Below are 22749 nucleotides of genomic sequence, written 5' to 3'. Positions count from 1 at the left end.
TAGTTCCAGCTACTCGGGAGGCTGAGGCAGGAGAATGGCATAAACCCGGGAGGCAGAGCTTGCAGTGAGCCAAGATCGCGCCACTGTACTCCAGCGTGGGCGACAGAGCGAGACTCCATCTCAAAGAAAAAAAAAAAAAAGAATATACAAAAGTCTGTTTATCCATTCATGAGTTTTTGTTTTTGTACTTTTTTGAGACAGAGTCTCATTCTGTTGCCCAGGCTGGAGTGCAGTAGCGCCGTCTTGGCCTCACTGCAACCTCCGCCTCCTGGGTTCAAGTGATTCTCATGCCTCAGACTCCCGAGTAGCTGGGATTACAGGCGCCTGCCACCACGCACAGCTAATTTTTGTATTTTCAGTAGACAGAGGGTTTCTCTATGTTGGCCAGACTGATCTCGAACTCCTGGCCTCAAGTGATCCACTTGCCTCGGCCTCCCAAAGTGCTGGGATTACAGGCATGAGGCACCATGTCTGACTTGCTTGCTTGCTTTCTCTCTTTTTCTGTCTCTCTCTCTTTGGAGCCAGTAGTTCAACTGGCTTTTTAAGTTTTTATTTAATTTTAAGAAATTGAGCTTTATTAAATAGTAAATGTAACTACAACTTGTGGTTATAAATATATATTTAATGGAAAAAACATACATACATTGCTGGTGTGTGCTCAAATACATTTTGCTGATGGAGTGTGTGACCAGGAATGTCCCCTTGGTCCACAGAGCTCTGGTGTATGCATGGAGCTGGGGGGTGGGCTATGAATCATTCCTGTATTCTCAGGCCCAGGATCATGAAGTCACGAGGTTGAATGTAGCAGAGTCTGTCTCTTCCTTCAAGGCTCATAACAATGCCCCTTCCTCCAGGAAGCTTCCCTTGCTTTCCCAGAGACAGCTGCGGCTTCCTGCTCTGGGCTTCCCAGGCCAAGTTCCCAGGGTCCCTCTCTCTGCTCCAGCTGTGACCACAGAGGAGTCTATGCCTGAAAATTGAGGCCCTTCTGGGATTCTAGCCATGTCCAGGCACAGAGCAGGGGAGGGGGAGTTTGCAGAATGAATGAATGAAGAGTCTGTTCATCCTTTGAATTAGATGTGGAATGAAGAGGTCTGGTTGTTCAGGGATGGGGATCGTGAAGCTCTGTTCTGCTCATCTTGGGCGCACCCGGGTTGGGAGGCAGCCGCAGGACAGACATTGAAGGCCGAGGTTGAGGAGGCGTGGACAGCGGAAGAGGAGGCGGTGGGTCGTTCGCACATACAGGCTGCCGGAGGAGTCCACGGTTTTGAGCATGATCAGCGGGGAGTAGCGGATGTTGGTCTGTCGGCGCAGGGGTGGTCGAGCCGAGCTGATGACGTTGACAATGGCCTGCGGAGTGGAGGCCCTGAGCGCTGGGACCCAGGGAGGGCCTCACCCCGCAACATACCTGAGCCACATCTTGGGGCTCTGGGCCCCTCACTCACCTGAACCACGTCCTGTGGGCTCTGTCCCACGGAGCGAAACAGCTCCCTGGAGGCTGGGAGATAGAGGTCCCAGAAGTAGTGCAGGGTCTCAGGATCAGTGCCTGGGAACTCAGCCGTAGAAACCTGCGCCAGAAGCTTCCCCTCAAACTCGGTGACCACGGGGCCTGGCTCCACCAGGGAGATGCTGGCGACCAGGCAGGGGTAGTGTAAGTCTGATGCCCCAACCACTCCCTGACCTATTTTGTCCATTTTTTTTTTTTTTTAAAAGATACAGGGTCTCACTCTGTTGCCCAGGCTGGAACGCAGTGGCATGATCATAGCTGTCTGCAGCCTCCAACTCCTGGGTTCAAACAATCCTCCGCCTCAGCCTCCCGAGTAGCTGGGACTGCAGGTACACACACCACCACCCTTGGCTAATTTTTAAATTTTGGGCTGAGATGGGGGTCTCGTCGCTATGTTGCCCAGGCTGGTCTCAAATGCCTGACCTCAAGCGATCCTCCCATTTCAGCCTCTCAAAACGCTGGAATTACAGGTGTGAGCCACTGCACTCAGCTTCATTGTCTTCATCTCTCCTCTCCCCCTTTCAATCCCACCTCCCCATCACTGCCTCCAAGCCCCCTCTGCCCCCGTGCCCGCCTCACAAGATGTTGAACTGCAGCAGCTGGATAGCCAAGCTTTCGAAGAATCCCTCCAGGGCGAACTTGGAGGCTGCATAGACATCGTTGAAGATGACACCTGTGAGGGTCAGAGGGAGGAGAGCTCTTTGGGGGTCTGGGAGGTGGGCTTTTTGGGTTCCAGGGTGATGGGGTCTTTGGGAGACAGAGCAAAGAGGATGTGGGAACCAGACAAAGCAGATACATGGTGCCAAGATGATGGGTGTATGGCATTGTGTGATGGGGTCATATGGGGTCAGAAAGAGGTTGTTCTCGGGTGCCAGGTGCCACCTCCTCCCAGCTCCACCTGGTCCCAGGAAACTCCCCTATTTCCCTCCATTCTCTAAACCTTTGGGGCCGCTTGGGGATCCCCTTCATTTTTCTCTTCATTAGGGCCCTTGTCTCTCTTCCTCCCTCCCTTTCTTCCTCCCTCCCTTCCTTCTTTCCTTCCTTCCATCCTTCCTTCCTTCCTTCCTTCCTTCCTTCCTTCCTTCCTTCCTTCCTTCTCTCTCTCTCTTTTTCTTTTTCTTTTTTGATAGGGTGTTGCTCTGTTCTGCAGTCTGGGGTGCAGTGGTGCAATCATGGCTCACTGCAGCCTTGAACTCCTGAGCTTAAGCGATCCTCCCACTTCAGCCTCCTGAGTAACTGGGACTACAGGCACACACTACGATGCTTGGCTGATTTTTAAATTTAATTTAATTTTTTTTTGGTGGCGGGGAGACGGAGTCTCACTCTGTCATCCAGGCTGGAGTGCAGCCTCTGCCTCCTGAGATCAAGTGAATCTCCTGCCTCAGCCTCCTGAGTAGCTGGGACTACAGGTGCACACCACCACACCCGGCTAATTTTTGTATTTTTACTAGAGACGGGGTTTCACCATGTTGGCCATTCTGGTCTCCAACTCCTGACCTCAAGTGATCCATCAGCCTCAGCCTCCCGAAGTGCTGGGATTACAGGCATGAACCACCACGTCTGGCCAAAGTTTTGTTGTTGTTTTTTTCTTTTTTTGTTTATTTACTTATTTATTTTTTTTGAGACAGAATGTTGCTCTTGTTGCCCAGGCTGGAGTGCAATGGCGCAATCTCAGCTCACTGCAACCTCTGCCTCCTGGGTTCAAGCAATTCCCCTGCTTCAGCCCCCCGAGTAGCTGGGACTACAAGTGTGTGCCACCACACATGGCTAATTTTTTTGTATTTTTAGTAGAGATGGGATTTCATAATGTTGGCCAGGGTGGTCTTGAACTCCTGATCTCGGGTGATCCACCTGCCTCGGCCTCCCAAAGTATTGGGATTACAGGCATGAGTCACCGTGCCTGGCCCAATTTTAAAAACATTTTTAGTAGTGATGAGGACTCCCTATGTTGACCAGGCTGGTCTCAAACTCCTGAGCTCAAACAGCCCTCCTGCCTAGGCCACGTAAAGTGCTGGGATTGTAGACATGAGTCACCATGTCTGGCCACTTTTTCCTTCTGAACTTCAGAATCCTTCTGAACACAATTTTCCAGGCTAATTTATTTTATTTTATTATTGTATTATTTTTTTTTTTTGAGACAGAGTTTCACTTTGTTGCCCAGGCCGGAGTGCAGTGGCACGATCTTGGCTCACTGCAACCTCCACCTCCCAGGTTCAAGCAATTCTCGTGCCTCAGCCTCCTGAGTAGCTGGGATTACAGGCACATGCCACCATGCCCGGCTGATTTTTTTGTATTTTAGTAGGAACGGGCTTTCACCATGTTGCCCAGGCTGGTCTCAAACTCCTGAGCTCAGGCAATCCACCCGTCTCAGCCTCCCAAAGTGCTAAGATTACAGGCATGAATCACCATGCCCGGGCTCCATGCTAATTTAGAATATGATCTAAAACCCATTTGCCATCCTCCCAGTCTGGAGAGGATCAGACACTGGTGGGATTTCCAGGGGTGGGTCCCCACAGCTCACCCTGAAGGCCCATGACGCTGCTGATCACCACGATGTGGCCCTGCCGCCTCCTCTTCATGCCTGGAAGCACAGCTTTGACGAGACGGACAGCTCCGAAAAAGTTGGTGTCAAAGACATTCTGCATGGCAGCAAGGCTGAGCCCCTCCAGGGGCCCCACCAGGCCCATTCCAGCATTATTCACTAAGAGAAGAGGTACTAAGGGTTACGTTAAAGTCCCTCACTCTTCTAGCATTACTTCTAGACACTCCTGAAGCACCTCACCCCGTACTCCAAGTCCAAGGCCCGTCCAGGGTATCTTGGGTGGACAAATATGAAACCTTGGTGACCTTTAAACACAGTTTAGCATTTGTCACGGGGGATCCTCAGCCCTGAGTGGGAGGAAGGGCTGCTGGGAATAGTGCCCCCCTTAATCCATGAGCAATTCAATTCTGACCCCAAATTACATCAAGACAGCGACACCCACCTTCCTGCGAAGGTTAGGGACCTTATGACTTATTTCTGCATCATGCTGTCTTCCCCAAGTGACTCATCCAAGTAATTTTCCCAACCACATATGGCTTTCTCCATATATGAGAATTTCTGTTCCATAAAATCTGCCCCACCTCCAGGCCTCAGGTTGTTACTAGTGTCTCTAATATTTTTATTTTTTTTTTAAATTGATTTTTGAGCTGGGCATGGTGGCTTATGCCTGTAATCCCAGCACTTTGGGAGGCCAAGGCGAGTGGATCACCTGAGGTCAGGCTTCGAGACCAGTCTGACGAACATGGAGAAACCCCGTCTCTACTAAAAATACAAAATTAGCCGGGTGTGGTGGCGCCTGCCTGTAATCCCAGCTACTTGGGAGGCTGAGGCAGGAGAATCACTTGAACCTGGGAGGTGGAGGTTGCAGTGAGCCGAGATTGCGCCATTGCACTCTAGCCTAGGCAACAAGAGTGAAATTCCATCTCAAAAAAAAAATTGATTTTTGGCCAGGTGTGGTGGTGCATGCCTGTAATTCCAGCACTCTGGGAGGTCGAGGTGGGCAGATCACTTGAGATCAGGAGTTTGAGACCAGCCTGACCAACATGGTGAAACCTCGTCTCTAAGAAAAATACAAAAATTAGCTGGGCATGGTGGCAGGCACCTGTAATCCCAGCTACTCAGGGGGCAAGGCAGGAGAATTGCTTGAACCTGGGAGGTGGAGGTTGCAGTGAGCCGAGATCACGCCACTGCACTCCAGTCTGGGCGCAGAGCAAGACACCGTCTCAAAAAAAAAAAATTATTTTTGAGACAAGGTCTTGCTCTATCTCCCAGACTGGCTCTATCATAACTCACTGCAGCCTCAAACCCCTGGGCTCAAGGGATCCTCCCACCTTGGCCTCCCGAGTAGCTGGGATTAGGCATGCACCACTATGACTGGCTAATTTTTAATTTTTTTGTAGAGTCAGAGTCTCATTATTTTGCTCAGGCTGGTCTTGAGCTCCTGGGCTCAAGCAATCCTCCTGTCTAAGCCTCCCAAAGTGTTAGGATTACAGGTATGAACCACTGCACCCAGCCCTTAATAAATCAATTGGTAGGACCAACTGGTCTACCTCTCTTGGCCAGCTGGTCTACCCCTTCCATCCAGGTTCAGAGACTGCTGAAGAAGCCAGAGAGCTGGTGCTCAGACCTTGCCATATTGCGGGTCTATACTCAGACCAGATTGGGGCTTAGAGAATCAGGGGCTGTGAAGTCTCACCCAACACGTCCACTTCTCCCTGGATACAGCTGAGACACTGGGCCACCGACTCATCACTGCACACGTCCAGCTGGGCCACGGTGAGGGTCTGCCCCAGAGCTTCCCCAGCAGCTGCCTCCAGTGTCTCCTTCTTCCCCAGGTCCCTCATGGTGGCCACCACTGGGGGGCAGAGAGTAAAGCAGGGACAGGCACTGAGCTCCTTTCCCCTTGGTGTGGGCTCCACGTTTCTGTGATCTTGCATTATAAGTCACAGAGAGATGGAAACCCACAAGTTTACACACCTACATTTATCACTCAGCCAACAAGTGCACACTTGTGTACACGCATCTCCATATACCTATATCCATCCTTCCAACCATGAGTTCAACAGACATTTATTGAGCATCTGCTATACACTATGCCCTATTCTAGGTGCTGAAGCTATGGCATGAAATAAGATAAAGTAACCAGGTGTGGTGGCTCAAGCCTGTAATCCTAGCACTTTGGGAGGCCGAGGTGGGAGAATTGCTTGACCCCAGGAGTTTGAGACCAGCCTGGGAAGTATAGCAAGATCCCATCTCTACAAAAAAATTATATATACAAATTTGCCAGGTGTGATGGGTGGCCCCCACCTGTAGTCCTGGCTACTTGGGAGGCTGTGGTGGGAGGATTTCTTGAGCCCAGGAGGTTGAGGCTGCAGTGAGCCGAGATGGAGCCACTGTACTACAACCTGGGTGGCAGAGTGAGACCCTGTCTCAAAAAATAAAAAATAAGACTGGGCGGCCGGGCGCGGTGGCTCATGCCTGTAATCCCAGCACTTTGGGAGGCCTAGGTGGGCAGATCACGAGGTCAGGAGATCGAGACCATCCTGGCTAACACGGTGAAACCCTGTCTCTACTAAAAATACAAAAAAAAAAAAAAAAAATTAGCCTGGTGTGGTGGCAGGTGCCTGTAGTCCCAGCTAGTCAGGAGGCTGAGGCAGGAGAATGATGTGAACCCAGGAGGCAGAGCTTGCAATGAGCCAAGATAGTGCCACTGCACTCCAGCCTGGGCGACAGAGTGAGACTCTGTCTCAAAAAAAAAAAAAAAAAAAAAAGGCCAGGCGGGGTGGCTTACGCCTGTAATCCCAGCACTTTGGGAGGCCGAGGTGGGCGGATCACAAGGTCAAGAGATCGAGACCATCCTGGCCAAGGTGGTGAAACCCCGTCTCTAAGAAAAATACAAAAATTAGCTGGGTGTGGTGGCACACACCTGTAATCCCAGCTACTCAGGAGGCTGAGGCAGGAGAATTGCTTGAACCTGGGAGGTTGTAGTGAGCCGAGATCACGCCACCGCACTCCAGCCTGGCAACAGAGTGAGACTGTCTCAAAATAAATAAATAAGATAAAGTTTCTGCCTTCATGGAATTTATAGCCTAGTAGGTAAGACAATAAAATATATAAACATAAAACAGATTGCCATAAAAAAATGCATACACACCTATAGCCAACATATGTGCGTATATGAACACTGAAGTGAATAGCCATATATATATGTATATATATATATTTTTTGAGATGAAGTTTCACTCTTGTTTGTTGCCCAGTCTGGAGTACAGGGGTGCAATCTTGGCTCACTGCAACCTCCACCTCCTGGGTTCAAGCGATTCCCCTGCCTCAGCCTCCCAAGTAGCTGGGATTACAGGTGTACAGGTGCCTGCCACCACACCCGGCTAATCTTTTGTATTTTTAGTAGAGACAGGGTTTCACCATATTGGTCAGGCTGGTCTCGAACGTCAGGTGGTCTGCCCACCTCATCCTCCCAAAGTGCTGGGATTACAGGCGTGAGGAGCCAGAGAGCCACAGCGCCTGGCCAAGCTTATGCTCTTTTTTTTTTTTTTGAGATGGAGTCTTGCTCTTGGTGCCCAGGCTGGAATACAGTGGTGAAATCTCGGCTCACTGCAACCTCTGTCTCCTGGTTCAAACGATTCTCCTGCCTTAGCCTCTCAAGTAGCTGATTACAGGCACTTGCCACCATGCCTGGCTAATTTTTGTATTTTTATTTATTTATTTATTATTGAGACACAGTCTTGCTCTATCATCTAGGCTGGAGTGCCTAGAGTGGGATGATCTCGACTCACTGCAAGATCCACCCCACAGGTTCACGCCATTCTTCTGCCTCAGCCTCCCGAGTAGCTGGGACTACAGGCATCCACTACCACGCCTGGCTAATTTTTTGTACTTTTAGTAGAGACGGGGTTTCATCATGTTAGCCAGGATGGTCTCGATCTCCTGACCTCGTGATCCACCCACCTCGGCCTCCCAAAGTGCTGGGATTACAGGTGTGAGTCACCACGCCCAGCCAATTTTTGTATTTTTAGTAGAGACGGGGTTTCACCATGTCGGCCAGGCTGGTCTCAAACTCCTGACCTCAGGTGGTCTGTCCACCTCGGCCTCCCAAAGTGCTGAGATTACAGGCATGAGCCACTGTGCCCAGCCTCAAGCTTATGTTCTTAAGCAGGACCTCAGCATATGTACTATATCTGCACACGCACCAGTATACGTGTTTGATATCCCCCAATGTGTGCACCCATAATCACCCATGAACACTCCTGGGAGCATTTGTCTTTTGTCTTCGGGCCAGTGTGATTTGTGGGTAGTAGGCACGTGAATGGGGTCACTTGCATCTACATGTGATATAGTGGGAAACATGAGTGCAAGGGATGGGCTGCCTGAGTTCAAATCCCAGCTCTGCTACTTTGCAGCTGGGAGATCTTGAGCAAAGACCTTTGACAGTCTGCGCCTTAGTTTCCTCATTTCTAAAATAGGGCAGGCCAGGCACGGTGGCTTATGCCTGTAATCCCAGCACTTTGGGAGGCCCAGGCAGGCAGACCACCTGAGACCAGGAGTTTGAGACCGGTCTGGCCAACATGGTGAAACCTCATCTATTAAAAATACAAAAACTTAGCCGGGTGTGGTGGCGCATGCCTTAATCCCAGAAACTCGGGAGGCCAAGGCATGAAAATCACTTGAACGTGGGAGGTGGAGGCTGCAGTGAGCCAAGATGCACCACTGCACTCAGCCTGGGCGACAGAGCGAGACTCTGACTCAAAATAAATAAATAATAAAATAATAATAAAATGGGGTGAATGATTGTGCCTGCCTCGCGGGTGTGATGTGAGGATTAAATGACTTTCTGGATTCAGGGCACTTAGAATGCAGCCTGGTGCATTGTAAAAGCTCCATAAACATTAGCCTCCAGCAGTTTCACACTCCCATCTGCCTACCCACAGGGACACACGTTATTCCCTGCACGCTGGCGTTCAGGCTGTCATGCTCAAAGCTGTGTGTGTCTCTAAAACAGAGGGCAGAGGGCTGGGAGAAGCAGCCCTGCCAACTGGGGCAGTGCCCTCACCCCCAGTCGCCTCTTTGTAAGTAACAACCCTTTGCCCACTTTGACTCCAGCATGCTCCCTCTGGGTCAGGGGTTCTCCTGGTTGGTTAGGATGCAGGTCCCAGGGATTTATTCTAGAGCTGCAGAAGGGCAAGTTCTTAGAACTAGAAGGCCATCGCTTCAACCCCCAAGGTCAGGAGCACTTAAGAAGCTTATCTCAGTAAAAGCAGGAATCTGGGGAGACGTGGAGGAGTGAGCATCAGGGTAGTGATTATTCCAATCTAGGAAATGCCCTAGTGAAACCCTTCTAAAAATAACACCCACCCACCCCCTGCCACTCTCAGCATACTTTATTTTGTTTCTTAGCACTTATTCCCACCAGATATAGCAACAATTTCTTTTTATCTGTTTATCGCCCGTTCTCCCTCTCCTCCCCACATAACACCAGTCCCGAGGGCTGAGATTTTTGTCTATTTCATCCCCAGTTGTGTTGCCAGCATTCAGAGCACCCAGAAGGTGCTCAAGAAATATTTCTAGGATGAGGGGATGATTCCTGGAGGGAATCCTGGGTCCTCCCCAAGCCCACAAGTGCAGCTGGGAGGGATGGGTAGGGGAGACAGTGCTGGGGAAGCCGTTTCCACCCAGCTGCCTCCTAGCGTCACCCTGCACCTCTTACCCTGGTAGCGCTTCTTGGGGTCATGGGCCAGCTGCACTGCAAGTTCCAGACCAATTCCTGATGAGCAGCCGGAGATCAACACAGTCCGGGGTGCAGCGGCCATGTTGATCCCCTCCCTGGACGCGTGACCTCCGCCGGGCAGCACCTGACTCTGACCATTCATCCCGGGCTCATCTCCTCCTTCCTAACCCCCTCCCACAGATCCCCTGCAGGGCAAAGACTCCGCCCTCCCCCAGAGACCCTCAATTCTGTACTGACCCTGAACAGGCAGTAAGAGAGAATCTCTTAAATCCTCTCTGCACCTCATTTTCTTCATCTGCCAAACATTTCTTCTCCACACCTACTATACACATAGTTTGTTTGTTTTTAAGAGACAGCGTCTTGCTCTGTCACTCAGGCTGGAGTGCAGTGGCACCATCATAGCTCACCACAGCCTCAAGCAATCCTCCGACCTCAGCCTCCAGAGTAGCTGGGGCTACCAGCGCACACTACCGTGCCCAGCTAATTTTTAAATTTCTTTTTGTTTTAGACATGGGATCTTGCTATGTTGCCCAGACTGGTCTCGAACTCTTGGCCTCAAGTGATCCTCCTGCCTTGGCCATTTGTAACTGTTTTCTTAATTTATAAGTTTTATTATGAGTGTAAATTATTATCATTATTTTGAGACAGAGTCTTGCTCTTGTCACCCAGGCTGGAATGCAGTGGTGCAATCTCGGCTCACTACAACCTCAGCTTTCCAGGGTCAAATGATTCTCCTGCTTCAGCCTCCTGAGTAGCTGGGATTACAGGCGTGTGCCACCGCACCCAGCTAATTTTTGTATTTTTAGTAGAGATGAGGTTTCGCCATGTTGGCCAGGCTGGTCTTGAACTCCTGACCTCAAGTGGTCCAGCCGACTCAGCCTCCCAAAGTGCTGGGATTACAAGCATGAGCCACTGAGCCTGGCCGAGTATAAATTATTTAGGGCTGGGGAGAGTTTCTGTGAAAGTTGGGGGGAATTAGTGTCTGTATTCTGGGTGAAGAATCTCTGACTGAAGGGAGAGAGTGAGAGAAGGAGACAGAGAACGGGGATCCAGAAGCGTTTCATAGAGGGAAGAGGTGTAGAACTGTCAGAAGATGTAGTTAGACTATAGCAAGAACTTCCAGCAAGGCAGGGCCGGGCAGGAGTTTTGTGAGAGTCTTTTAGTTGGAGAAGTCTCAGCCTCAGATGTCCCTGGGGTGGGAGGAGGTGCAGCTTACAGAGATACCCTCTCCTCCTCTCACCCTGGGGGGCCCCCATCTCCCCGTCAGGCCTGATGGGGCCCCACCCCCTCCTCTTCAGGGACACAGAGACTCTTTGTCTGGGGAGTCAGAGGCTGGGAGGGAGGCACTGCTTGCGTCTCCCTCTTCCCCTGGGGCGGAGGTGGGGGAGCAGGGTTCGGGGAGCAGTTCAGGGCTCAGAATACGCCTCTTGGTTCCTCCCCTCCCTGGGGAAGCACCCTCACATCCTGCGTGTCTGCGCTTGTCCAATTGCATAAAAGCTCTATTTGACCTCCTGGGGGCCTCTTCATGCTGGAGGTGGGGGTCCCAGCATGGTGAGGGGGGCCTCTGCCTCATCCCAAGAATGGCAAGAATCCACCCCTTCCTCCCCGGTGGCTGTGCGTTGCTTTGCGATAGGGACAGATTCCCACCACCACCACCTCCCCACATGCCCCCCGGCCTTTTTTTTTTTTTGAGACAGAGTCTTGCTCTGTTGCCCAGGCTGGAGTGCAGTGGCACAACCTCAGCTCACTGCAACATCCACCTCCTGTGTTCAAGTGATCCTCCCACCTCAGCCTCCCAAGTAGCTGGGAATACAGGCACCAGCCACAATGCTTGGCTAATTTTTGTATTTTTAGTAGAGATGGGGTTTTGCAATGTCGGCCAGCTGATCTCTAACTCCTGGACTCAAGCGATCTGCCTGCCTCAGCCTCTCAAAGTGCTGGGATTACAGGCATGAGCCACCGCACCCAGCTCAGACTCCCTCATTTGGTGGGGATTTGGGATTGAGGCCAGGGCATCCACTGGAGACCTGAGTTGGGGCGGGGGGAGATGAGGGTTAGGGATGGAGATGAGACCCTTTATTTGAGGAATCAAGAATTTGGGGGAAAGTGAAAACTGTGTTTTGGGATCTGTGGTGAGAATTTGGGACCAGGACATGTGACTCAGGGATTTGAGTGGAGAGATGAAGTTTTGGAGTAAGGCTGGGGACCCCATTTTGGGATCTGGGGTGAGGTTTGAGGTGGGATGAGGACCCCTTAGGGACTTGAAGGAAAGGCTTTGGGGCTGAGGCTGGTACCTCCTATTGTGCAGCTAAGGGACTGAGGATAAAGCAGGTAGGTGAGTGAGAGTTCGGGGTGAGGTTGAGACCCCAGGTGGGGGCCTGAGTGAGGCAGAAAGGACTTGGTGCCAGGGGCGGTGGCTCATGCCTGTAATTCCAGCACTTTGGGAGGGCAAGACCAGAGGATCGCTTGAGACCAGAAGTTCAAGACCGGCCTGGGCAGCATAGCAAGACCCCAGTCTCTACAAAATATATATATTTTAAAATTAGCTGGGTGTGGCAGTGTGTGCCTGTGTTACCTGCTTCTCAGGAGGCTGAGGCAGGTGGATGGCTTGAACCCAGGAGTTGGAGGCTGCAATGAGCTATGATTGCACCACTGCACTCCAGCTTGGGTGACAGATCAAGACCCCGTCTCCAAAATGAAATGTAAAAATAATAGAAAACAAAAAAGATTTGGTATAAAGCCGCACCTCCCCCTAATTCTAGGGCCTGGATGGAGGCTGAAGGTTTGAATGAAGTTAAGGTCTCCTTTGAGGGGATCTGCTAGGCGGAAAAGGTTTGGGGTAAGACTGGAACCCTCGAACTCTAGGGCTGGGTGGGAGTGACCCTTCTCCTCCACTGTGGGGTGGGGCAGGAACAACCCAGCTCCTGGCGCTGGGCTCCACCCCAGCCGGCCAATCAGCGCTCAGCACAAAGTTTCCCAACTTCCCAGTCCAGCTGTCAGCGCTCCCCCTCCAAGGAGCCCCGCCTGGCCAGGCGCTGGAGCGCAGGAGGAGGCCAGGGCGGGGTCTCGGGCAGTTTCCCGCGGACCCCGAGAGGAGCGGCCGCCGCGAGTGACTGCACCGAGCCCGAGGAGTCGCCGCGCCCTGCAGCCGCCCCGACTGGTCCCCCGCCTTGCCCGTGGGCCCCGCCGGGATGGGGAACCGCCGGGGCCTGGGCCAGCCGCGGGCCGGTCTCTGCCTGCTCCTGGCCGCGCTGCAGCTTCTGCCGGGGACGCAGGCCGGTGAGCCGGGAGGGAAGAGATGGGACCCAGGGTCCACGACTCAGAGAGGCCCTAAAAGAGCGAGGGGTGCAGGCGGTTGGAGGGGCGTGCAGGGGGAGGGCGTGGGCGCCGCGTGCGGCCCCGGTGTGATGTGGGCACATGAGTATCTGACTCTGGGTGATTTGTGGGTGTGACAGCTCGGGGGTGGGGGTGAGGATGTGTGAGTGCGTTTTCTGGCGAGCGCGTGGGAATGCATGCAATGTGCAGGTGTGTGCGTGTGTGTATGTGTGTGTAGCATGTGTGTGCATTTGGAGTGAAGTTGCGTGTGTGCTTGCATGTGGAGGTTGATGGTGATAGTGTGACTGAGTGACAGGGCAGTGCTGGGAGGGTGTGTATTGCGACAGGTGAGTATGCACTTGTGCGCTTGTCTATGTGCTGATTTTCGAGGGTAACCGTGTGTGTGGTTATGCGTGTGATTGTGTGTCTCTGAGTGCCCCTATGAGGGGTGTAGTTGTGATTTTTGGGTGCAAATAATTGTCCATGAGGATGAAGGTGGGTGGGGACGAGTATTGGGGGGTGCTCTTCGGGAACCCACAGTTTCCTTTGCGTCTCTTTAAATGGCTTCACCTCATTCTCCCTTTTCCTCATCTGCTCCAAATTGGCGAGCGCCCAACTCCTCCCCTCCCTCCCTGTTGCCCCCTCCCCCACCCCGCGGTCCCCAGAGCCGCGATCAGCACCATGGACAGGGCCTCGGGGAGGGCCGCGGTGAGGGGCGAGGCGGGGCGGGGCGCAGGGCGGGGCAGGAGTGGAAGTTGCTCCCCCCCTCCCACCCCAGCTGCTGGAGCCTTGGGTGTTTTTCCCGAGGAATTTCTCAGGAGCCCCCAAGGGGTCCCGGGGGCCGCCGGATGGGTGAGTCAGCGCTGACGCACGCCCAGCTGCGCGCATCTGGCTGGGCGCCCTGTCCCGCCCCGCAGGGTTCAGAGTGGGGGGCGCTCCGGGAGTCAGGGGATGGCGTAGCTTCTCAAGTGTTGGAGACGGGGCTTCCCTGATCTGAGAGACCCCAGATTAGGCCCTCCTGGAAATCCCTTTCTAAGGTGAGCTCAGTCTCCTCACACACACACACACACACACACACACACACACACACACACACACACACACACACACACACACACACCCCACAGCACACTTCTTACTTTGGAGTCCAGGAAGGTGCCTGTCCATATGGTTAATCCCTGATTGGACTATGCCGCATTCCCACGCTCACACATCCACATGGTCGTGGAATCTCAGGCATCCACTCTGAATATAAGTCCCCTGGGACTCCAGGAATGTGAAACACCGTGTCCAGGCAACCCCCTTCAGCCACCCGCCAAATGGTCCCAGCTTTTATGACCCTCCCACGCGCTCAAATTCTCACACATGCTGCCCCTAACATCCGAACAAACACTGTCAACATTCACAACCCATCACCCACTCACCCACTGGGTCACACTCTCACACAGAACGGCACTCCCCCATCAGAAGTCCAAGGTGTTACAGTCACAGACACACCTGCAATCTCGCTGCAAGCGTTACATGGCCACACATCAAGCAACTGTATCTAATCCCTCCATTAGAAGCCAAATATTTGCACACATTGACACCTGGAGAAATGACATGCCCAGCTATTCCCTGCCTGTCTCACTCAGACTCACCCACACTTGTACAATCTCATGCACATACACGTGTTTGCACACACATCGCACACCTGGGGGGTTCCCAGCCATGCCCTGACTCAGTCCCTGCCTCTGTCCCTCCACATCCCGGACCCCACCCAACAACCCTGTGGGGGCCCTGACCAGCACAGGGGAGAGTGGCAGGGGGCAGGCTGGGCCCCTGACAAACCCCCCCACTCCCTGTCCCCTGTAGGCAGGACTCAATGCAGCTTGTGTGCCTTTTTGTCATAATGCCAGCTATGAAAAGAAAGGGCAGTCAGTTTCTGAAAGGTCATTCCAGAGGGGACACAAGTTTCAAGCAGGAGATCTTTGAGTTGGATGCCAGGAAGGACTTTCTTAATGTAAATGAGTGGTAGTTGAGGGAAGACCCTCTTTCCTCTGCAGAGAGATTAGGGTGCGGGTCAGGGGAGAGCCTCCAGGCTGGGTGAGGTCGTCGGTCTCAATCCTGCCCTGGGCCCCAGGCTGAGATGGGGCAGCTGGGATGATTGCTCCGTGGGGAAGTGACTCTTGTGGTCAGCAGAGCCTGGGAGCCCAGATCTCAGCCCCAGGGGACTGCAACCCAGATTTCTCTTAATGACAGCCCATCCACAAAACAGACAATTAGAGATGGGGGCTGGGGTGATGGGTTGGGGAAGGCGGGTGGAGAGAGAGCGAGATTGAAACAGGAGAGGGAGAGAATGAGAGAATGAGAGAGAGAGAGAGAGAGAGAGAGAGGGAGAAAGAGACTTGGACACAGACAGAGGCCTGGAAAGACCCAGCACAGAAAGTGGGACAGAGAGAGGGCGGGCAGGGATGGGGAGAGAAGGAGATTGGAGGCAAGAGGAAACAGAGGCTAAAACAGGCCTCCGAGGAGTCTGGAAAATGAGGGTTCTGACCTAGGAAGAGTGGGAATGGGGGTCCTTCATCCAAGCCCCTGCCTCCCCAACGTCTTACCCCCCCGCCCCAGCTCCCCGTGGTGAGATCAGCAGAGCCACCCCCAGGGGTGAGGTCATGGCAGATTCGGGAGAATCCAGCTCCTGCCAAGAGGCTGGGGCAGGGGGTCAGTGGGACAGTTTGCTGAGGGTGGGGGAGGGGGGAATCAGACAGGGGCTCGGGGCCCAGGGGAAGCCCCCACCCGCCCCTGCCCAAGGCATGTGGTTCCACTTAGCACTGGCTGGGCTGCCTGCTGGGGTGGGGCTGGTAGCATGGCCTAGATTAGGAACTGTTGGGCCAGACAAGTCCTTTCCTTAGCTGGGATGAAAGAGGGAGAGGGTCAGACAGGGGAGGTCTGGAGGTTATCGGAGACAGCTGGTCAGAAGGATGAGGTCAGAGAGATGAAATGAGGAGGTCATGGGTCAGATGGAGGAGATCAGGATAGGCAGTGGGAGAAGGTCAGGGGTAGTCAGAGGGAGGAGGTCAGAGGGGAAAGTCAGAGGGAGTTGATCAGAAGGGAATGTCAGAGGGAGGAGGTCAGAGGGGAATGTCAGAGGAGAGGAGGTTGGAGAGGAAAGTCAGAGGGAGGAGGTCAGAGGGAAAAGTCAGAGGAGAGATCAGAGGGGAGGCTCAGAGGTCGGAGGTCGGAGGGGAGAGTCAGAGGGAGGAGGTTAGAGGGGAAAGTCAGAAGGAAGAGGTCAAAGGGGAAAGTCAGAGGGAGGAGGTCAGAGGGGGAAGTCAGGAGAGGAGATCAGAGGGGACATTCAGAGGGAGGAGGTCAGAGGGGAAAGTCGGAGGGAGGAGGTCAGAGAGGAGGGTCAGAGGGAAGAGGTTAGAGGTGAAAGTCAGAAGGAAGAGGTCAAAGGGGAAATTCAGAAGGAGGAATTTGGGGTCAGACAGAAAAAGGAGATCAGAGGGAATAGGCTGGGGTCAGGCAGCAGATCAGAAGGTCAGAGGGGGGTAACCAGAAAAAGAAGTTAGTGGGCATGGTCAGAGGCAGATGGTCAGAAGGAGGAGGTCCAAAATGGCTGTAGTCAAAAGGAAGAGGTTGTGGGTGATGGTGGTCAAACGAGGAGGTTAGAGAGAGGGAGGAGGTGGGGGAAGAAAACACACTGGAAGCCCCTCCTCTCCACGTGGGTTTCCCCTGGCAAGGGGGCTCCAGGCCTGGGATGTAGCCCTAGGGAGCCTGTGCGGGGGAGCGGGGAGAGGGGGACAGTTCCACTCTGGGGCTTAGGCCAGGAAGCTTTGATTCATCCCAGAACTAGGTCAACTTTTTTTCTCACCAAAAACCAAGGGGAAAAAAAACCAGAGTCAACAGGCTGCTGAGGTCGGAACATCTGTGGGGTGGTGAGGAGGAGGGGGGTGCTGGGGGCCCAGGCCTGCTCCTTCTTCCTGAGCCACTAACACATGGTGTGAGGGAGGGAGAGGCTGAGCCCCCTAAAAAAAAACCCTGAGCCTCTATCCTGGAGTCCTGGGCTTGTTCTAGCTGTTCCCCACCTCTGCCCGAACCCCCCGGCTTCTCTCTGCTGCAGATCCTGTGGATGTCCTGAAGGCCCTGGGTGTGCGGGGAGGCCAGGCTGGGGTCCCCGAGGGGCCTGGCTTCTGTCCCCAGAGGACTCCAGAGGGTGACCGGGCATTCAGAGTTGGCCAGGCCAGCACGCTCGGCATCCCCACGTGGGAACTCTTTCCAGGTGAGTTGGAGTAGGAGGCCTGGGTACCTCCCTGGAGGGAGGCACTGCTGGGCCATCTGAGCTGCCCTGCTCCCTCTGCCCACCCAGATGGCCACTTTCCTGAGAACTTCTCCTTGCTAATCACCTTGCGGGCCCAGCCAGCCAATCAGTCTGTCCTGCTGTCCATTCATGATGAAAGGGGTGCCCGGCAGTTGGGCCTGGCACTGGGGCCAGCACTGGGTCTCCTAGGTGACCCCTTCCGCCCCCTCCCCCAGCAGGTCAACCTCACAGATGGCAGGTGAGCATGGGGAGAGTGGGCGGGGGTCCGCGGATAAGGGGTGGGGTGAGAAGCACCCGCACTGAGGCCGTCCCCTTGCAGGTGGCATCGTGTGGCAGTCAGCATAGATGGTGAGATGGTGACACTGGTAGCTGACTGTGAAGCTCAGCCCCCTGTCTTGGGCCATGGCCCCCGCTTCATCAGCATAGCTGGACTCACTGTGCTGGGGACCCAGGACCTTGGGGAGAAGACTTTCGAGGTAGGAGTTCAGTGATGGGGGAAACTGAGGCAGAGGGTGGGATGTTTTGTCTACAGCCTGAGTCTGGAGAGGATATTAAAGAAGGAATATGTCAAGCTTCAATCTTCCCCAGGAAGCTAAGGGAAGCGAGTGCATGCTTTCGTGCACCGTTGCAGCGTGTGATTGTGAGATTGCAGAGGCACAAGACAATAATTTTTTTTTTTGAGATGGAGCCTTGCTCTGTTACCCAGGCTGGAGTGCAGTGGCTCAATCTCAGCTCACTGCAACCTCCACCTCACGGGTTCAAGCAATTCTCAGCCTCCCAAGTAGCTGAGATTACAGGTGTGTGCCACCACGCCCAGCTAATTTTTGAATTTTTAGTAGAGACAAGGTTTTGCCATGTTGGCCAGGCTGGTCCTGAACTCCTGGCCTCAAGTGATCCACCCGCCTTGGCCTCCCGAAGTGCTGGGATTACAGGTATGAGCCACCACGCCTGGCCAAGACCATAAATTGTGACGATGCCTACTTGGCTTGTTGTGGGAAGATCCAGTTGTGCCAGTACATGCTTGTGTGTGCTGTTGCAGTGCATGACTGTGAGATTGCAGAGCCACAAGACCATAAATTGTGACAGCGCCTACTTGGCTTGTTGTGGAAAGATCTGGTGGTGTCGTGCGTCTGGGACTGTGACCTGAGATGGTGCTGGTTGCTGTGATAGTGTGTGATTGTGTGGGGGCGGTTATGACTTTGGGAGCCAGCAAGCAGCTGTGTTGTGTGGTTGTGTGATGTGTGTTCTGGGTGTGGAGACCTTTGTTAGTTGTGTGTGACCGTGATGTGTGTCACCTCTGGGAGGCCAGGGACCTGATCTATCTCATGTTCCTCCTTATCCCCAGTACCAGATCTTCCCACAACAAGCCAAGTAGGCATCGTCACAATTTATGGTCTTGGCCGGGTGCGGTGGCTCATACCTGTAATCCCAGCACTTTGGGAGGCCCAGGCGGGTGGATCACTTGAGGCCAGGGGTTCGGGACCAGCCTGGCCAACATGACAAAACATTGTCTCTACTAAATATTCAAAAATTAACTGGGCGTGGTGGCACACGCCTGTAATCTCAGCTACTCGGAAGGCTGAGAATCACTTGAACCCGTGAAGGAACTGATGCACCTCTAGTGGGGCAGATGTGTGGGATGCGGCTTGTGGTTGGGATCAGGTGTGCCCCTGATAGGATCTTTCCTTCTCTTAGTTATGAGGGGTAGAGAGATCACTAGGGCTGTGATGGGGTCATCTCCTCCTTATACTTAGCATGCTCTGGGTTTGGGAGCATCACACCCTGGTGCCAGGAGGTGGGCAGGACTGCTGGGGGTTGGGGGGTCAGAGTAAGCCTATGGCTGTATGGCTGCCTTCCTTGACTCCTACATCCCCAACCCCCAGGGAGACATTCAGGAGCTGCTGATAAGCCCAGATCCTCAGGCTGCCTTCCAGGCTTGTGAGCGGTACCTCCCTGACTGTGACAACCTGGCGCCGGCAGCCACGGGGGTGAGTGAGGGACTCCATGACTCCTAATCTCAGGACACAGGCTGGGTCCTTCCTGACTCCAGATCCCTGGAAAGAGTGAATTCTCATCCTCCAGACATGGGGTTAAGTGACCCGTGACCTCCAACACATCCCAGGCATGAATGACTTTGACCTCAAGTCATATTCCTGAGCCACCTTTGACCCCAGGTTACATGAATAACATTGACTCCAGGTCACAGGGCTGAGTGAGGACCCATGGGCCATGAGCCAGCCTCACCCCAGGTGACCTGAATGATGGGGTCTCTGCTGGTGGGATGCTCTAGACCTGACTGGAACCCTCCTCCCAGGCTCCCCAGGGTGAACCAGAAACCCCTCGTCCTCGGCGGAAGGGGAAGGGAAAAGGGAGGAAGAAAGGGCGAGGTCGCAAGGGGAAGGGCAGGAAAAAGAACAAGGAAATTTTGACCTCAAGTCCACCTCCTGACTCCCCAGAGAACCAGGTAAGGGCCCTGAGACCTCTCACTTCTGGTTTTGACCACCTGACTTCCGGTCTTGACCGTCTGACTTCTGGTCTTGGTGCTTGACTTCTAGTCTCCCATCCCTACTAATCTCTGGTCCCTCATCTATGATCTTTTTCTCTGGTCTGGGATCCATGAGCTCTGACTTCTCTCAGCTGACTGATGACTGTCAGGGTGACTGATAACAGGGTGGAGGTGGGTCCCATCTTATGACCTCTCCCATCTCTGACCCCCTCAATCTCCAGTCCTGGGGCACTAGAGGGAGGGGACAGACCCAGATAAGTTCCTGATTTTAAGGGAGTTCTTGATGAGGGCTACTGTTTAAGGGGGGATCATTGGCTGGGTTGAATGACGTGTTCATTAGTGTGTCATTGTTTGGGGTTCCCTTCTTGGGGTCACTGGGGACAGTTATTCATTGGGAGAGTCATTAATTGGGGGCACTATTTGGCTTCCCTGATAGGGATTGCTGGATAGTGGGGAATCATTGAGGGAGATATTAATTGAGGTCAGTGTTTGGGGTGCACCTAGCTGGGAATCACAGTGGAAGGTCATGGATAGAAACCATTATTGGTGTTACTGATGTCCCTAGTTTAGGGTCAATGACTGGGGGGTTGTAGGTGGGTGGTCACTGACTGGAAGTCATAGTGGGGTCACTCATTGGGGCCACAAGTTGGAAGAGTGATTTTCAGGGGGTCGCAGATGGGGTAATTGGTTTGGGAGTCCCTGAGGGGATTCTTAGTTAGGAAGTCATCGAAGGGTGGAATTATTGTCTGGGGGTCATTGGTTAGGACGCTTTTGTTGCCCTCATTTATGGGTATTCATTGTTGGAGCATCACTGGTTAGAGGAATAATTGATTAGGGGTCACTTATGGGGGTTATTAATTGGAGAGTCACTAGTTAGTGCTAATAGTCAAGAGAATCACTGGTTGAGGTCACTGGTTAGGAAAATCACTGAATGGAGCAGTAATGGTTTGAGGCCATTGATGGGAGTGGGAGGAGTTGTTTGTGGGTCTCTGGTTCTAGAATCACTGGGGTCTGTTGATGTAGGTCATTCTTGGTGGGCACTGGGTAGGGGGGTCCTTGGTGGGGGTCGTTGCTTGGGGTCATTGGCTGGTGGGGGAGTCACTGGTTGCACTACATCTCAGTTCCAGATCTTCTTGGCCAAGAATACAAACACCAGGAGTAGTAGTGGGCCCCTCTTCAGCCCCTTCCTCAGCCTTGTCCCCTCTCCTGGGACCCCACCGCCCTCTTCCCACACCCCCCCAACCCCTGCCTTGACCCAGTTCCTCTGCAGCTGTCCAGGCCAGAAGGGGCCGCCACTCCCTCTCTGGATGTGGCCTGCTGGCCGCTGAACTCTGCCTTGGGAGAGGACATGTGGGCTAGGCTTCCAGGAGCCTGGCCCTGAATGTTGGAGCTTGACCTTGACCACTGGGCTTCAGGGCCAGCCTGGCTCAGCACCTCCTCCATCCACGGTGGCTCCCTCTGCTGGCAGCCCTGGTCCAGCTGGCACACTTTTGTCTCCATTGGCCTCTGGTGCTCTTTGGGGAGCCTCGTCTGTCCCTGTGCCAAGACTGGGAGCTCCTGGGGACAGTGGGAGGGTGCCTCCCTTTTGTCTTGATTGCCCTCACCTGAGACCCAAGGCTCCCTCCATCCCTGCTCCAGACCTCCACTGACATCCCCAAGACAGAGACTCCAGCTCCAAATCTGCCTCCGACCCCCACGCCTTTGGTCGTCACCTCCACTGTGACTACTGGACTCAATGCCACGATCCTAGAGGTTGGATGGGGCTGGAAGAGGGGAGACCCCCAAGGGTTAGGGGGGTGGCAGAAAATAAGGAGGTCAGGGAAAACTTTGGTCTTTCCTAACGTTCTCAGGGGAGCTTGGACCCTGACAGTGGAACCGAGCTGGGGACCCCGGAGACCAAGGCAGCCAGGGAGGATGAAGAAGGAGATGATTCCACCATGGGCCCTGACTTCCGGGCAGCAGAATATCCATCTCGGACTCAGTTCCAGATCTTTCCTGTGAGTATCTAGGTGGCTGGGATTAGGTGCAAGAGAGTGGGATTCCTATTAAAAAAAATTTTTTTTTAAATTTATTTATTTAGACAGGGCACAGTGGCTCCCGCCTGTAATCCCAACACTTTGGGAGACTGAGGTGGGCAGATCAATTGAGGTCAGGAGATTGAGACTAGCCTGACCAACATGGTGAAATCCCATGTCTACTAAAAATACAAAAAATTAGCCGGGAGTGGTGGCTTGCGCCTGTGATCCCAGCCACTGGGAAGGCTGAGGCAGGAGAATTGCTTGAACCCGGGAGGCGGAGGCTGCAATGAGCCAAGATCGTGCCACTGCACTACAGCCTGGGCAACAAAGTGAGACTCCATCTTGAAAAAAAAAAACCGAACAATTTAAAAAAATTATTTAATTTAATTTTTTCTTTTTTTAAAAAACTTTTATCTTAAGTTCAGGGGTGCAAGTGCAGGCTTGTTACATAGGTAAGCTTGTGTCATGGGGGTTTGTTGTACAGATTATTTATTTCATTACTCAGGTATTAAGCCTAGTACCCATTAGTTATTTTTCCTGATCGTCTCCCTCCTCCCACCCTCCACCCTCCGATAGGTCCCAGTGTCTGTTGTTCCCCTCTATGTGTCCGTGTGTTCTCATTTAGCTCCCGCTTATAAGTGAGAACATGTGGTATATGGTCTTCTGTTCCTGTGTTATTTTATTTACTTACTTTTCTCACATCTTGAGGACTTAGAAGGGGTTTCTACCTGGAGCCACGAAAGGCCAGTCTCTCTTTTGACTTCTGCACCTGCTTGTGTCAGGCACTGTGCTAATAGTTGACTCTGTGACTAGAGAGA

General features: G+C 53.2%; 2 protein-coding genes across 4 annotated transcripts in view; one reads left to right on the top strand and one right to left on the bottom strand.

Moving 5' to 3' along the window:
* Positions 1-601: 601 nt before the first annotated feature.
* Positions 602-14904, bottom strand: RDH8 (retinol dehydrogenase 8). Of its 2 annotated transcripts, none has more exons than XM_054461655.2 (6): positions 14244-14904; positions 5743-5901; positions 4026-4205; positions 2084-2177; positions 1443-1626; positions 602-1347 (listed from the first exon to the last, which is right to left on the bottom strand). In XM_054461655.2, the coding sequence occupies exons 1-6, from the start codon at positions 14269-14271 to the stop codon at positions 1132-1134; spliced, it is 861 nt and encodes a 286-aa protein (XP_054317630.1). In that variant the 5' UTR covers positions 14272-14904; the 3' UTR covers positions 602-1131. The 2 variants fall into 2 exon arrangements, with proteins under 2 accessions (XP_054317630.1, XP_054317631.1); XM_054461656.1 differs by lacking the exon at positions 14244-14904 and adding an exon at positions 9769-9871.
* Positions 12805-22749, top strand: part of COL5A3 (collagen type V alpha 3 chain) — a 56334-nt gene continuing 46389 nt past the window's right edge. Inside the window, exons 1-8 of one of the 2 annotated variants that reach the window (XM_054461653.2) lie at positions 12805-13068; positions 17210-17368; positions 17456-17645; positions 17727-17883; positions 19291-19395; positions 19722-19871; positions 21552-21665; positions 21764-21910. In XM_054461653.2, the coding sequence (XP_054317628.1) occupies positions 12981-13068; positions 17210-17368; positions 17456-17645; positions 17727-17883; positions 19291-19395; positions 19722-19871; positions 21552-21665; positions 21764-21910 (1110 nt within the window). In that variant the 5' untranslated portion in view covers positions 12805-12980. The remainder of the gene's footprint in view (positions 13069-17209; positions 17369-17455; positions 17646-17726; positions 17884-19290; positions 19396-19721; positions 19872-21551; positions 21666-21763; positions 21911-22749) is intronic. The other variant, XM_063658457.1, reaches the window with a different exon arrangement.

The sequence above is a fragment of the Pongo pygmaeus genome, chromosome 20 (assembly GCF_028885625.2).
Source record: "Pongo pygmaeus isolate AG05252 chromosome 20, NHGRI_mPonPyg2-v2.0_pri, whole genome shotgun sequence".
Classification (NCBI taxonomy): Eukaryota; Metazoa; Chordata; class Mammalia; order Primates; family Hominidae; genus Pongo; species Pongo pygmaeus.
Note: the sequence above shows the minus strand (reverse complement) of the source record. Positions and strands in the feature narration are given on the sequence as shown.